At 46.2% G+C, this 13,666-nt stretch overlaps 1 protein-coding gene and 1 long non-coding RNA gene across 2 annotated transcripts in view; one reads left to right on the forward strand and one right to left on the reverse strand.

The window, feature by feature from the left end:
* Positions 1-12,491, reverse strand: part of LOC306652349 (uncharacterized protein) — a 50,444-nt gene extending 37,953 nt beyond the window's left edge. The window contains exon 1 of the mRNA XM_079125300.1: positions 12,405-12,491. Coding sequence (XP_078981426.1) covers positions 12,405-12,411 — 7 coding nt within the window. The 5' untranslated portion in view covers positions 12,412-12,491. The remainder of the gene's footprint in view (positions 1-12,404) is intronic.
* On the forward strand, positions 3,917-4,950 carry LOC306652332. Its single transcript, XR_013761356.1, has 2 exons — positions 3,917-4,035; positions 4,256-4,950. It is a non-coding gene; the product is annotated as an uncharacterized lncRNA (long non-coding RNA).
* Positions 12,492-13,666: the final 1,175 nt, after the last annotated feature.

Below are 13,666 nucleotides of genomic sequence, written 5' to 3' on the forward strand. Positions count from 1 at the left end.
TTTGAAAATACAACAAGTACTGTGCTCGGTGCATAGTTCTTCTGCCTTTGGGGAATATTCCCCTAGTAACATGGGATTCCAGGAACCAGGATTGATTCTTTTCTCAGTCCTAGAAATGTCTCACAGTGCCAGCCTGTTCAATGCACTCAGTGAATGATTCTTGGCTTTACTAATCCTGAAAAACTTGTCAGCCTACTCCTGGGCTGCTTGTGACTGATGTGGTGCCCACGGCATGAAATGCACGGTGACAGAATATGAGAATACAGGGGTGACTTCGTGGTAAAGTGCCTTCCCTGGGGCACATGACTGTAGAGACAGGGACAGGAAGAGAACCCATACCCTGGGACCTGGGCTTCCCTTCAGAGCACTTAGTACATAAGGGGAAACACAAAGTGAGGATTTGGAGAAGTAGTAAAACTGGAAATGTGAGCAAAAGTCAAACCAACAGGAGACTTTGAAAGTTGTTTTGTAAAGAAAATCAGTCTTTTCTAAAGCATACATTACTGTAAAGTTTAAAAATGTTAAATCATGCTGGGCCCAGTGGTGCACACCTGTAATCGCAGCAAATTGGGAGATTGATGAAGGAGGATCCCAAGTCCAAATCCAGCCTCAGAATTTAGTGAGGCCTGGCTCAACACAAAACAAAACAAAAAAAAAGAAGTTAAATCAATGGAAAACTGAAAACAACTTCACTTAGTAACTCACTTGAAATGAATGGAAGCTGAAAGTCTGCAGATAAGACAAGTGACAGTTTTAGTAAGAACTGAAGAGCTTTACTTAGGAACAGAAATTGGAAGGGTCTTACAATTTCCTTCTTGCCTTTGGTCTACCATTCCCAGAATACTCAGTTTTTCTCACCCATTTCTAGCTCCTTTTCATTTTTCCTGCTTTGTCAATGTGAAGAAGGGCAAGGGGCAGGAGATGATGTGCAGAGAGGACTGAAATGGGCAGGCCCGGCTGACAGTGGGGACCTGAGCCAGGGTTGTGGGTCCAGGAGAGGGGTCCCAACCCAGTGCCACTCTTGAGTACAAGCAACATCACACAGATAGCATTGTAGTGCACTGTACCTCCTTTCTATGAGAAACACACTTTCCCCCTTCATTTTCATAATTAGTATTTTTTCTTATTTATTTGTAAACATATTTTCACTGTACAAATGTATAGGGTAGAGTATTATAATTTGATGCACGTACACAGTTTGTAATGATCAAATCTCCTTAAACATTTTAAATCAATTTTAATGAACAAGTAATAATTGTACATATTTATGGGATATGATATTTTAATATAGGTATACGGTAGGTATGTATCAAATTGAGGTAATAAATGCTACCATCTTTTTTTTTCTTTTTTTCTTTTTTCTGGCACAAGGATTGAACCCAGAGACCCTTAGCTGATGAGCCACATCCTCAACCATCTTTTATTGCAGAGCTGGGAATTGAACCCAGTACTTTGTCCTTGGGAGGCAAGTACTCTACCAACTGAACTATATCCCCAGCCCCCAACCCTTTTTATTCCTTTTTGAGACAGTGTCTCACTATGTTGCTAAGGATAGCCTCAAACTTGTGATCCTCCTGCCTGAACTTCCTGAGTCACTGTGATTGTGGGCAGGAGCCACCATGAGGAGCACGTTTCCATCTCTTTATCATTACTTTGTGTTTGGAGCCTTTGAGATCCTCTGAAAAGAGATTTTTGAGGATTCTCACCAAACCCATGGACATTTCAGCTAGTCCTCACCAGCCCAGTTCATGGTCCCAGAAACCCATGGTGGTTATAAAGTTCTGGTTTTGTTTTGTTTTCTTCTGTGGTGCTGAGGATTGAACCCAGGCCCTTGCACATGTTAGACCAGTTCTTTACCACTGGGTTACATTCACCAACACTTTTTAATTTTTATTTTGAGATAGGGTCTCACTGAGTTGCTGAGGATGGCCTGTATGATACTCCAGCTTCAGCCTCCTGAATAGATGTGATTGCAAGCATGTGCCATGGTTGTGAAGTTTTGAACAGTGGTGTGCTTTCATCTCTGACAGCTCACCACCATAAAGTCAGCATGCTGTGTCCCTTGCCCCTGTGATGGTTCTCAAATGGCCACAGGGACAGATGTGTCCTAACCATGCCTGCCTCTCCAAATGTTCATCACCAAGGGCTCCAGGCTGAGGGACTATCATCTTTTCTTGCCACAGGGTATAAGTTCAATGGAGCATTTGTGTCTAGGGCAGGAGGGGGAAAGTATCTTGAAGGTCCTTTCCTTTAGACTTCTCTCTCCTTTTTCCATCTGCCAACTGCTATGAAAAAATTTCAGCATCCTGCTAACCCTGTGCCCCTTATAACTGTTTAGGTATGATTTTCAAAGGGTTGAAAGTATGGCTGTCATTAAATACAAAGCAAACATGGGGACTGGGGAGATAAGTTCAGTCAGTAGAGTGCTTGCCTTGTAAGCACAAGGCCCTGAATTTGATCCCCAGCAGAAAAAAAAAAAAAAAAAAAAAAAAAAAAAAAGAAAAAAAAAAAAAAAAACAAAAAAACAAAGAAACTAACATGGGTGAGAGATTTTCTCAAGTTCTTTGTTGATAAGGAAACCAGTAATATGTTCAGATGAATTCAAAGGAGAATATGATGAATAGATATATAGGCATAAATATGAACATTAGAAGAAACTTATTGTAATAGTTATTTCATTTCTGTAACATTGTTTTATAATATACATAAATTTTACATATACAATCATAGTAATTCAAGAATATTAATCTTCTAATCATAACAGGGGTATCTATATGGGCCCAAGGTATTGCTATGGACAATAAACATTTCTAAAACTATCAGCTTTCTCCAAGTAGAGTTTAAAGTGTTGAGTGGTTTTTAGTGTATTCACAGTATATTCATACCACATTTTTCAAAATATTTTTACCACTCCAATATGTAATATATTGAATCATGGATCCCAGGTGAGTGTATGCACATTTGTAAATATCGCTAAATCCAATCTTACACTTCACCCTTCTTGGTGGAACACCCTAGAATTCACTCCCCTACCTGATCTTCAGCTGATTCCCAATATACATATGTGGGCAAGACCCAAGTGGCTCAGGATATGATCTATTTCTACTTCCCCATCCCCTGGCTACCTTCAATCCTGCTGCTGGGCTCTGCTGGGAGTTCTCTTATGCTGCTCCTGGAGTCAGTGAGGTGCATCTGGGGAAGGTCTGGAGAACAGGCATTCACGCAGAGTCCCTGATGAAGCCGCATGAGGGTTTCCAGTAAAAAAGGGAAATTTCCTCCACTGGCAAGAAGAAGCCACCTTGTAGGCAAAGAAAGCTGAGATTTGGCAGTCCACCTTTGTCTGCATCTGACCAAATGGTCTCTTCACAAATCTAAGGTCCTACTTCTTCCCCATCAGGGTCCCCATCTTTGCAGAGGAACTGCTGAGGTTCAGCATGTCCCCTTTGCAACCATTTTCTGTAGGATCTGAAGAAGATATTGTGTGTCCTGCCATTAATGAAGACAAGGGATTCTTTGAATTTTGCCATTTGGTGAGCTTCACATGAGAATTAATAGTTCATGTTCACTTGTTTCTCCGTAACACTTCCACAGCACACGGGAACAGCCATCTAACTCCACAATCTTATGTGATGTTCACTGTTGCCACAGAGATCACGCTGAACAGCAGCAGGGACCCTGAGGCCTCGTCCTCCATCCACCGCTCCTCCTGCCATCAGTGCTAACAGGGTCCTCCTGCTGCTGCGAAATGGCATGGGCTACTAGCATTCCTTCTGTTCCCTACACGGGCACAGACACATGCAAAAACCAGCCAGAACACCATATTGAGGAACTGTGGTCCCTCTTGCTATCAGCCAGCGCCAGGCAGCAAACAGAATCTTTCTCTGAATGTTGGAACTGATGTGCTGCTGATCAGCTGTTAGCAGGATTCAGGAAGCATCTGTATTCTTTTGCTAGGACAGCCCGATCAATGTCCCACAAACCGGGAGGTTTCAACACAGAAGCAGCATTGGAACAGGCTGGATGTCTGAGATCCAGGTTGGTTCCTTGTGAGTGTGCTAGGCAAGAACTGCTACAGGCCTTTCTCTTAGCTTCTGGCACCTCTTGGCCATATTTCGTAGCTGCACGTGGTATTCTCTCTGTAGGGCTGGCTGTTCAAATGTCCCCTTTTTGTGAGAACCCCTATCATACGGAATTAAAACCCACCCTAATAACCTCATTGTCAACTAATTACATCTGTAATGACTCTTTCCATTAGGTCACATTCCGAGGAACTGTGGTTTCGGACTTCCACACATGGATTTTGGGGGACAAAATGCAATTATACCATCAAGGGGTGGTGAGCCCTCGCAAAGGAGTGACAACAGGAAGCTGTCAGCACCTGTGTTGGATGCTCTCCATCCCCTGCTCCAGCTACCCTCTCCAACACTCTCCACCTTGCTCTGTGCTGGAAGGCTGACCTCTGAAAACTGCATCCTGGAGCATCCTGACCTCCCATGAGCTTCTGTCAGACTGGAGTAATGGGAGACATGGGCAGGAGCCTGGGGGGTGGGAAGAGAGGAGTCAGGCTGTACTACCCCATGCTCCTCTTCCCATCCCCTCCCAACTAATTTTCAAATTCCTGTCTTTCCATGCGTCTTTCCTATTGAATATTTGACAGACAAAACTGAATAATATTGAAAGTATTGGTGAATGTGTATGGATTGCATCAGAAGCACATTCAGGAATATGAGCTGATGTTCACCAGCGCCTTTCCTGCAGCTCAGGTGGTTCACTTGGGAGAGCTTCCCAAATGTGCCTTCAAAGAAATGATGTTTGAGGTGATGGATATGCCAGTTATCCTGAGAGGCTCATTACCCATCGTATAAATGTAGTGGAATCCCATCCAGTGCCCCACAAATATGGAAAAGTATGATGTGTGAGTTAAAATAAATCTTTAAGAAAGTGTGCTAACAAGTCCGAACATAATTGTTTTTATTTTTCATGCTATTTTTGGGAGCGCTCCAAAATGTTCTTTAAAACCCAAAAACTCTTGCTTTACTGGTTTCCATTAGTGTATTCTGTCCTTCCTGAGATAAAGGGCTGTGGGCTGGTCAACCCGCAGCTTGGAGAGCAAGAGGTCTCTTCCCCAGGTCCTTCCTCCACCTCTTGGAATGAGGTCTGTGAGGGTGGCTCCCGCCACCCTGAGCTCTTTCCCAGGAGCCACCACTCAGGGGTTGGAGCCACACTGCTGCCCAGGCGCTCCCCGCGATCTGTGCGGGCATGGGAGGAAGGGGACCTGGCAGCGGGATGGGACCTCCTTCCTCCATTTGGGAACCCTGAGTGGGCCGCTGGGATGCAGAAACCCGCCCCCACAAGGTGCAGCGGGAGTCCGCGGGGTGGAAGCGGTTTCGGGTGGGCGGCCGCGAGGCTGGGCAGGATGGGGGCGGGGCGGTGCGCGGCTGCGCGGGGTGCGCGGGGTGAGCTCCTCCCACCGCGCTCCCGGAACTCCGAGCGCTGTGCACCTGCGGGTGGGCGGTTCCCGCGCTACAGCTGCCGCCGCCTCCTGCTGAGGGAACTGGGCCGGGTGCTGCTGGGGCCCGGCGATGTGAAGAGGCTCCCCACAGTGCAGCCGGATGGCCGGCGATGTGGCTCAAGCCCAAGGAGGTGCCGGTGAAGAACCCTGAAGCTCTGGGTGGCCCAGAGTAGCAGCGGATACCTCTTGCCACAGCGGCGCCGCGGGCACGGCGAGGGGGTCGGTCACCTCACCGGTAAGGGGGTGGCGGGAGTGGGCCGGGCCTGGAGGCTCGCTTCCCGCCGCGCCGGTCGCTCCCAGCCCGGGGTTGGGACCCGGAAATCCGGGAGGCGCCTCTGCAGTCGGCAGGGCTGAGAGGGGCTCCGGGGTGCTGCGGACGCTGCCTGTGCGGCCGGGCGGGGTGCGCGGGGCGGGGCCGGGACGCGGCTGCGCGGGGCGGGCCGGTGCGCGGCTGCGCGGGGCTCGCGGGGAGCGCTCCTCTGGCTGCGCTTGCGGAAGTGCGAGCGCTGGGCACCCGGCGTTCTGCGTTTCCCGCGCAGCCGCTGCTGCCGCCTCCTCGCGAGCGAGCTGGGCCACGTGCGGCCTTGGCCCCGGCGACGTGAAGCGGGGCCCCAGAAGAAAGGGAAACAAGCCCGAGGAGGTGCTGCTGAAGGACGCCCTGAAGCTCTGGGTGAACCAGTGGAACAGCGACTCCTTCATCCTAGGGCGGTGCTGTGGGCACAGCAAGGGGATGGCGGCCTCAGCGGTAAGGAGTTCGCGGGGGGTGGCCGGCCTCAGCTCCCAGCCTGGGGCTGAGTCGCAGGTGGGGATTTCGTGGAGACAAGGGGTCAGGATGGCCTTGCCTCGGGTTTGTTTCCTTTCTTCTGCATTTCTCTGGCTTGTCAATGGTGTCTACCCCGCGCCACCCCCACCCCGCCCAAGTTACAGCCGGCCTTTGCTGGAGTGTTGGAAAGCAGTCGACATGTTATCCTTCTGCCCTGCAGCTCTGCTATGCTTCTTAGTTCCTGAAGTTTTTCTTGATTCTTTCCTTTATTTTTCTAAAGAAAAGCATGTCATCTTTGAACAGAGTTTTATTTCCTTCTCTCTCTGTATACCTTCTGTTTCCTCTTTTTGTCTTAGCATATTAGCTGGATCTTTCAGTGTGATGTTGAATAGGAGTGATAAGAGAAATTGTCTTTACCTTGTTCCTGGTTATCAGGAAAGTGTTGAGTTTCTCGGTAAGTATGATGTTAATTGTAGGGTTTTGGGGCGAGAAGGTAAATGATATTATCAAGTTAGACAAGTTCTTGATTCCTCGTTTGCTATGTTTTTTTCCTTTAATCGTGAATGGGTGTTCCATTTTTGTCAAGTGCTTTGTGTATCAATTGGAATTATTTTGTGATTTCCCCCCCTACTTCTATATTGATGAATTTTTGAATGCTGGACCGGTGTTGCAAACTTGGAGCAAGTCCCACTTGGTCATGAGGTATATTTTCTTTTATATGTTGGTGGATCCTGATTGCTGGTGGAATTTTTTGTGATGTGAACAATTGAAGTCAGGGAGTTGGGCATACTAGGCAAGCACTCTGCCACTGAGCTACATCCCTAGCCCCACCCCTTTCCTTTTCCTTTGTGTGACTGTGACATGGGTTTCTTGTGGGCCTTGGTTTTCTGTTCTTCCTATTTTTTTCTTAAATCCATTCTGAAAATCCCTGGGTGATTTTGGTTGTTGTGTTTAGGCCATTCACATGTAAAGTGATTGTTGGTATTGTTAGATGAATCTCTACCAGGTTGGTAACTGTTTTCTATTCCTTGCTCTGTTCTTTTTCTTTTGAACCTCTTTTCCTGACTTCTTTAGCAGTTGTAGGCTTTGTGATGCCATTTATCTCTTAGCTTGCCAACAGAAGGTTGAAAAGAATTTGTAGTATATATTTCTGATTTGGAATATAATTTCCAGATTAGTCTGTGTCTACGTTCAAATATTATGCTGTTTCACATGAAATGTAGATTTTTTTTTTTCCGTGTATTTGTGATTGAACCCAGGGACGCTTAAGCACTGTGCCATATCCCCAGTCCATTTGTAACTTTATTTTGAGACAAGGTCTGAGAATTGCTGAGGCTGGCCTTAAACTTGTGATCCTCCTGCCTCAGCCTCCTGAGCCAGTGGGATTGTAGGTGTGCACCACCATGCTTGGCCGAGATGCAGAAATACTAGTATTCCCAGATCCTGTCTCATCTTTTCTGACATTGTCATCCATTTCACTTACTTACATAGTGTAATCACTCAATAAAATTTTTGTTAATCCTTCAAACATTTCTTTTCAATTGCTTAGGGATAGGAAAAATAAGAAATTTTAATCTATCCTCATTCATTTCCTGAGACACACTTCTTCTCTTTACATAGCTCAGAGCTACTGACCTATGTGTTTTCATTCTCTGACGAATTTGATAGTTAGGTCTGCTGGAAATGGACTTCCTGTTCTTTTTCAAGAAAGTCTTTTTTTTTCAATTTTGAAGGATAATTTCACTGGACATAGCCTGGCATGGTGGTTCTTGCTAGTTATCCTACCAAATTGGTAGAAGGAGGCAGTAGGATCACATCTTTGACGTCAGCCTCAGCAATGTGTTGAATCCCTGTCTCTAAACAAACAATAAAACACCTGGGGATGTGGTTCAGTGATAGAATACCCCTAGATTCAATACCAAGTATCCACCCCCAAAAAATCCTCACTTCATTTAGATTTATTGGTTTGTGATTCATTTCTTTCAACACCTTATTTCAACTCCCTTGATCACATGCTTGGAGAAGTCTGCTATAATTATCGTGTTCTTCCTACGCTGTCTGCTTCACACCTCCTCTTCTTTAAAGATTTTCTTTTTGTTTCTGCAATTTGAATATGATATACCTCAGTGTAGATTTGTAAATATTTTTCCTTTTTTAATAATTTTCTGCATGGTGTTCTCTGTACTTCTTGGATCTGTGATCTGGGGTGTGTCATTAATTTTGGAAAATTCTTGGTCATTATTGCTTCACATGATTGCTTTCCTCTTATTCTGTTTTTCCAGTTTGGAATCCTTGTATCTTTGGGAATTATCCCCAGCACTCAGATATTGTGCACTTCCTGTGTCTCTGTCTGTCTCTTGACTTTTCAGTGGGTTTGGGGGTTTCTGTTGATCTGTCTTCAAGTTCACTGATTGTTTTCTTGACCGTCCCATCTACTGATGAGCCATGAAGGGCAATCTTCATTTTTGTTTATTTCTATTTATTTTGTTTTTCATTTCTTAGAGTTTCCATCTGTCTGCTTTCATGACCTAGTCTTCCATACTCTATACCTTTTTCTTTAGAGCCCTTCACCTATAAATCACACTTATTTTAAAAGTTCTCTCAAAGTACCAAGATCTGTCATATCTGTGTGTCATTCTGATGGATGCTTTATCTTTTAATCATGTGTATTTTCTTGCCTACTGACATGTTTTTCTCTCTCTATATATATAGAGAGAGAGAGAGAGAGAAAACTTATTATGGTATATAAACAACTTATAAATTATACATATATATAAATAATAACAAGTGAGGAAATCATCTTCCCTTTGTGTTTTGCTACTCTGCTGGGACTTGGCTCTTTACTATAGCTGAAGGTACCAGAGGCCTCACATTCCTCCATGTCCCTGGTTGTGTCTCTTCTCTGTCCCTGGGTTCAGAACATCCCACCTCCCTGCTCTTTGAGCTGTCATGTGCTCTCATTTATCCTGGAGCTTTTGCTGTTGACAAGGGGGAGGGTCCTAGAATCATCAGTCAATCTCAGTCATCAGTGGACATGTGACCCTGGCCTGTGACCTTCCCAAGTGTTTTCTAGCCACTTCCTCCCACCACTGTGGGAACAGGAAAGCCAGAGGGGACACAGGAGCCAGAGAAGGCCTTTGCCCAGCTGGGGTGAGGCCCTGAAGATGCCTCATGGCCTTATTCTTCTCTTGTCCAGAGAGCTGGGCAGGTGTCCCTGGGGTCTTTCAGTGGAAACTGGTGGGGTTCTGGTGAGAACACCTGTGCTGCCTTGGGGTTCCTTAAGATCACAGCACCAGGGCTTTCTTCCTCTCTTTCAGTCAGGCCCCACCACAGTGAGACTCAGGACTCAAGTGTCCTGCAGTTCATGACCTCAGCACTGGGGGAGCAGGTCCCACCTGTGTCCCTCAGATTACCTGTGCCGCTTTAGCTCTGGGGGTCATGTTTTGACCTGTGACCTCAGTTCTCCGATGAGTCCAAGAAAAGCCTGTGATTTGCAGTCTGCTTGGCCTCTGCTTGTATTTGTGGGAGGGGTGCTTCCCAAGCTCTTTGCATGCTGGAACTGAAGCTGGAAGTCCCCTTGTGGCTTTTTGATTGCTGCCCTGCCCACCTGCCCACCAGTTGAAGGGTCCGGGTTGACACAGACCTCCTGAACTTTTCAGAAACATGTGAGAGAAATCCCCACTCTGCCTCAAAACTCGGCCCCCTCTGTGGCTGTCCAGGTGCTGCACACTCTCCCTGTTCTCTTCTTTCCATGTCACCTAGAGGCGCCCAGGCTGCTGTTACAAAGTCTGCATGGGTTCTGTCAGAGATGTCTGAGAAGCGCCTCCTGGGATAGGCTGCTTTCTAGTCTTCCTCAGTGTCTCCACCAGGATTTTTTATCTTTGCTAGACAAACATGGCATTTCACCCGTCTTTTGAAAACATAGCCTTAAGAGCCCTTACCCCAGTGTGCTGTTTTCTTCCACTGAGCTCTGTGAAGCTGCCTGTGGGTTCTGTATTAAGTGTCAGCTCTCCATCTAGCACACAGGACAGCCTTCCTGTCCCCCGCTCCATTATCTGACACCAAATAACAAACCCTTAAAGGGTCAGGGGACTAGCCAAAGAATAATTGCTGTAAAAACACACATGTCCTTCCTTCTGCTGGGGAAAGTCATCCCGTAGGGCAGGTAAGGGAGGTGTAGGTGTGGGTTATCTAGGAAGAGGTTGCACAGGGTGAGCAGGGTGTCTCTTGGGTGTGGAGGTTGGCAGCAATAGAGGGTTGATGTGCAAGTAAACATATCAACGGTGGTGGAGGCTGAGCTTCTCTGTTGGAGAAGAGAGCTGTGAACAAGGAAAGAAGTAAGAATGAACATGGGGAGTGGGTTGCAGGAGGCATCAGTGTGAACTCAGTTTTTCTGTATGTAGACTATGTGTACATACACACATTGCATTAGAGATGTGTATGCCTCTGTGCAAATACATGAGTCATATGTATACACACAGACCCCATTACCAATGAGCTTCCAGATACCAGGTTTTTATTTTATTTTATAGCAGGGATGAAACCTAGGGCCACATACCCACTGATCCACATCCCCAGCCCTTTTTATTTTTTTATTTTGAGGCCCTGTTGTGCTAAGTTACTTAGGGCCTCGCTAAGTTGCTGAGGCTGTCGTTGAACTCACAATCCTCCTGCCTTAGCATCCCAAGCCACTGGAATGCCAGGTGGCTTTTGTGTAGTAATCCTCATGAAAGGGAAGAGAATTTCTGGGAAAAATGTCCTATTTCAGGGCTGGTGCAGGGAAAGTAGGAGAGAATGTTGGAATATTTTATTGTGGCAGAGACTATGAAAAACCATGAGTACATGTCCAAAGGACACGGAACCCAGCTTGAAGGGATTCCTACCTGCCAAATCTGGGACAATTAAATCATCCGAGTAAATAATAGTAATGAATTTTTACTCTTTGAAGAAAAGCAGGAAAGATGAGACTATACCAATAAACGTGAATAAATTGAAAGTTTGAGGAATGGGAAATTTATATAACTTCATTATTTGTCTGTAGGAGGCTTTTGAGTTACAAGGGAAAAAGGAATAAGTTCATGGTACAGAGCCCAAGTAGCCACTAACTTAAGAGACCAAGTGAACATCACCAGGAGTGGAACAAGTTGCAGTTGTGTCCACCTGAGAGGATGTGATGCATAGCATTCCTTCTGGGAGGCTGGCCAGAGACTTTAACCTGAATCTAATCAGCGTCAGGCAAGCCAAAACTGGATTTGCTGCTGAAGAACTGGCCAGTGACCTTTGAAGCCGTCAAACTCACGAAAGTCAAAGGTGTGTTGGGAGATGTGATGGCTCAAGGCAGTGGGTGATTCTGAACAAGCCCAATGTGATAGAGTCACAAGACAAGCAGTTCTCAAACTCCTGTGGGCTGGATTAGTGCCTTTGTTTCTACAGTGGTGCAAAAGCAACCTATGTTCTGTAGAAACCATACAAGCATTTTTTCTTTAAGTATTTTTTTTGGATGTTAACACACCTTTATTTTATTTGTTCACTTTTATAGGGTGTTGAGGATGGAACCCAGTGCCTCCCACATGCCAGGCAGGTTCTGTGTCACTGAGCCCCAGCCAGAAGCCCCGTATATACAGTTTTGAATTGGATCTTTTCCTGGGATGTGCCCTAGTCCCTCTCTGAAGTGGGGCAAGCTGCAGAGAGCTGCAGGCCCCAGCCAGCCTGCTATCATGAGTGTGCCCTGTTGCCAAGGCTGGAGGAACAAGTGGGTACATCCCATGCATTGCAAGTTGTATGTTTTCGGTCCCCTGAGGACGGGTCTGTGAGGCACTTGGAAACTGGCCGGGATCTGAGGAGCAGAGGATAGTAATGTCCCAGCATTAACTTTCTGAATTGTGGGTTGTGCTGTTGTGTCGGCACACGTCCCTGCTGGTGTGAAACATGCTGCACACTCTGGGGTGATGGGGTGGCAGGTCAGTGACATACTCCTTACTGATTCAACTTCCTTTAACATTGGGGTCTTAAACCAAATAAACTCCTCAGGCCACTCAGGGCCCTCTCGGGGCCTAGTAGTGAAGGAGCATGGGCAAGGGAAGGTGTAAGGCTTCAGCCCCTCCAGGAGGAGGGAGTGGGTTTGTTCACCTGCCATTGATTCAGGATGCCATTCATCACAGGAGAACGCCAGTCCTTCACCTGCTACCTGTGCCTTCTGTCCTGCGGGCTCTTGGATGTGTTGTCATATTTCTCCAGGGTAACCTTTCTGGAGTAGAAAGGGATTATTCTTCCACGTGAGATGTGGATTGATGAGGATCCTAACGGGCAACACTTACCTGGTGCTTGAAGGGCCTGGCATAGTCATAATTAGTCATAATTTCCATAATTACCGTTTGGAGGCATATCGTGGTTGCTTTATCTTCCAAAGAGACCAGGGCACAGAGAAATCAGGTAACTTTCCCAAGGCCACAGAGCTTGAAAGTGGTAGAGCTGGGGTTCCAATCGGGCAGTCTGACTCCAACAGCAGATGCTGGGGAAATGGGTGTGAGGAGGAAGCTAGAGCTCTGGGGCCCCATGGAGCTTTGACTCTGCGGGGTGTCGGAGCTGTGTCTGGGCTCTCACCAGTGACTATGCTGCCTGCGCATGTGGGAGTGGCAGCTGCACACTGGCTGCGGGTCTGCCCATCTCTGAGCTCACAGAGCCTTGTAGGTGGCTGGTGGGTGCTCTGGAGGCAGTGCTGGATTCCAACACTGAGGTTGCTCCCTTTCAAGTTCTGCTTCAAGTTCCCAGCTCACAGGTGTACTCACCCATAGCATGTGGAGAGTTTCTGGATGGATGCGACATTCACTGGGCCATAGCCACTGGTGAGTCTTGTTCCCGTTGGAATGTTCCAGACCCTGAGGTCTGAGCATGCAGAGCATCTGCTTGTTGGTGACTGCAAATGCAATAGAGAATCAACCAATTCAGGAAAATGTATACACTTCTGATTTCCAGGAATGGCATTCTTTTATTACTCTAATGCAGGGCTCTAATGTCTTTGGGCATACAACTTTCTAACATTTCAACTCGACTCCGCTAGAGACAACACTTTAAACAATCTACAATCTATTTGAAGAGGGGAAAATGCTTAATTTTACAAAAAAATTAAAAATATGTCTCCCTGATTTTATTCTCTCAGCATAAAGGTAACTGCAATTTAGACATATGAAATTTAAAACACACAGACACACAAAACAAGACAGAGGTAAACAGAATGTAAAGTAGTGAGATTCCACCACAGTGACCAAGATGCATCTGGAGTCACTGGAAAGCAACAAAAAAAGGACAATATACTATTTAAAGTACCTCATTTTTAACCAAGATGAATATTTTCAACACAATACCTGTACTTTTCCATGGAGTTCTCTGCA

The sequence above is a fragment of the Sciurus vulgaris genome (genome assembly GCF_902686455.1).
Source record: "Sciurus vulgaris genome assembly, contig: HiC_scaffold_178_arrow_ctg1, whole genome shotgun sequence".
Lineage (NCBI taxonomy): Eukaryota > Metazoa > Chordata > Mammalia > Rodentia > Sciuridae > Sciurus > Sciurus vulgaris.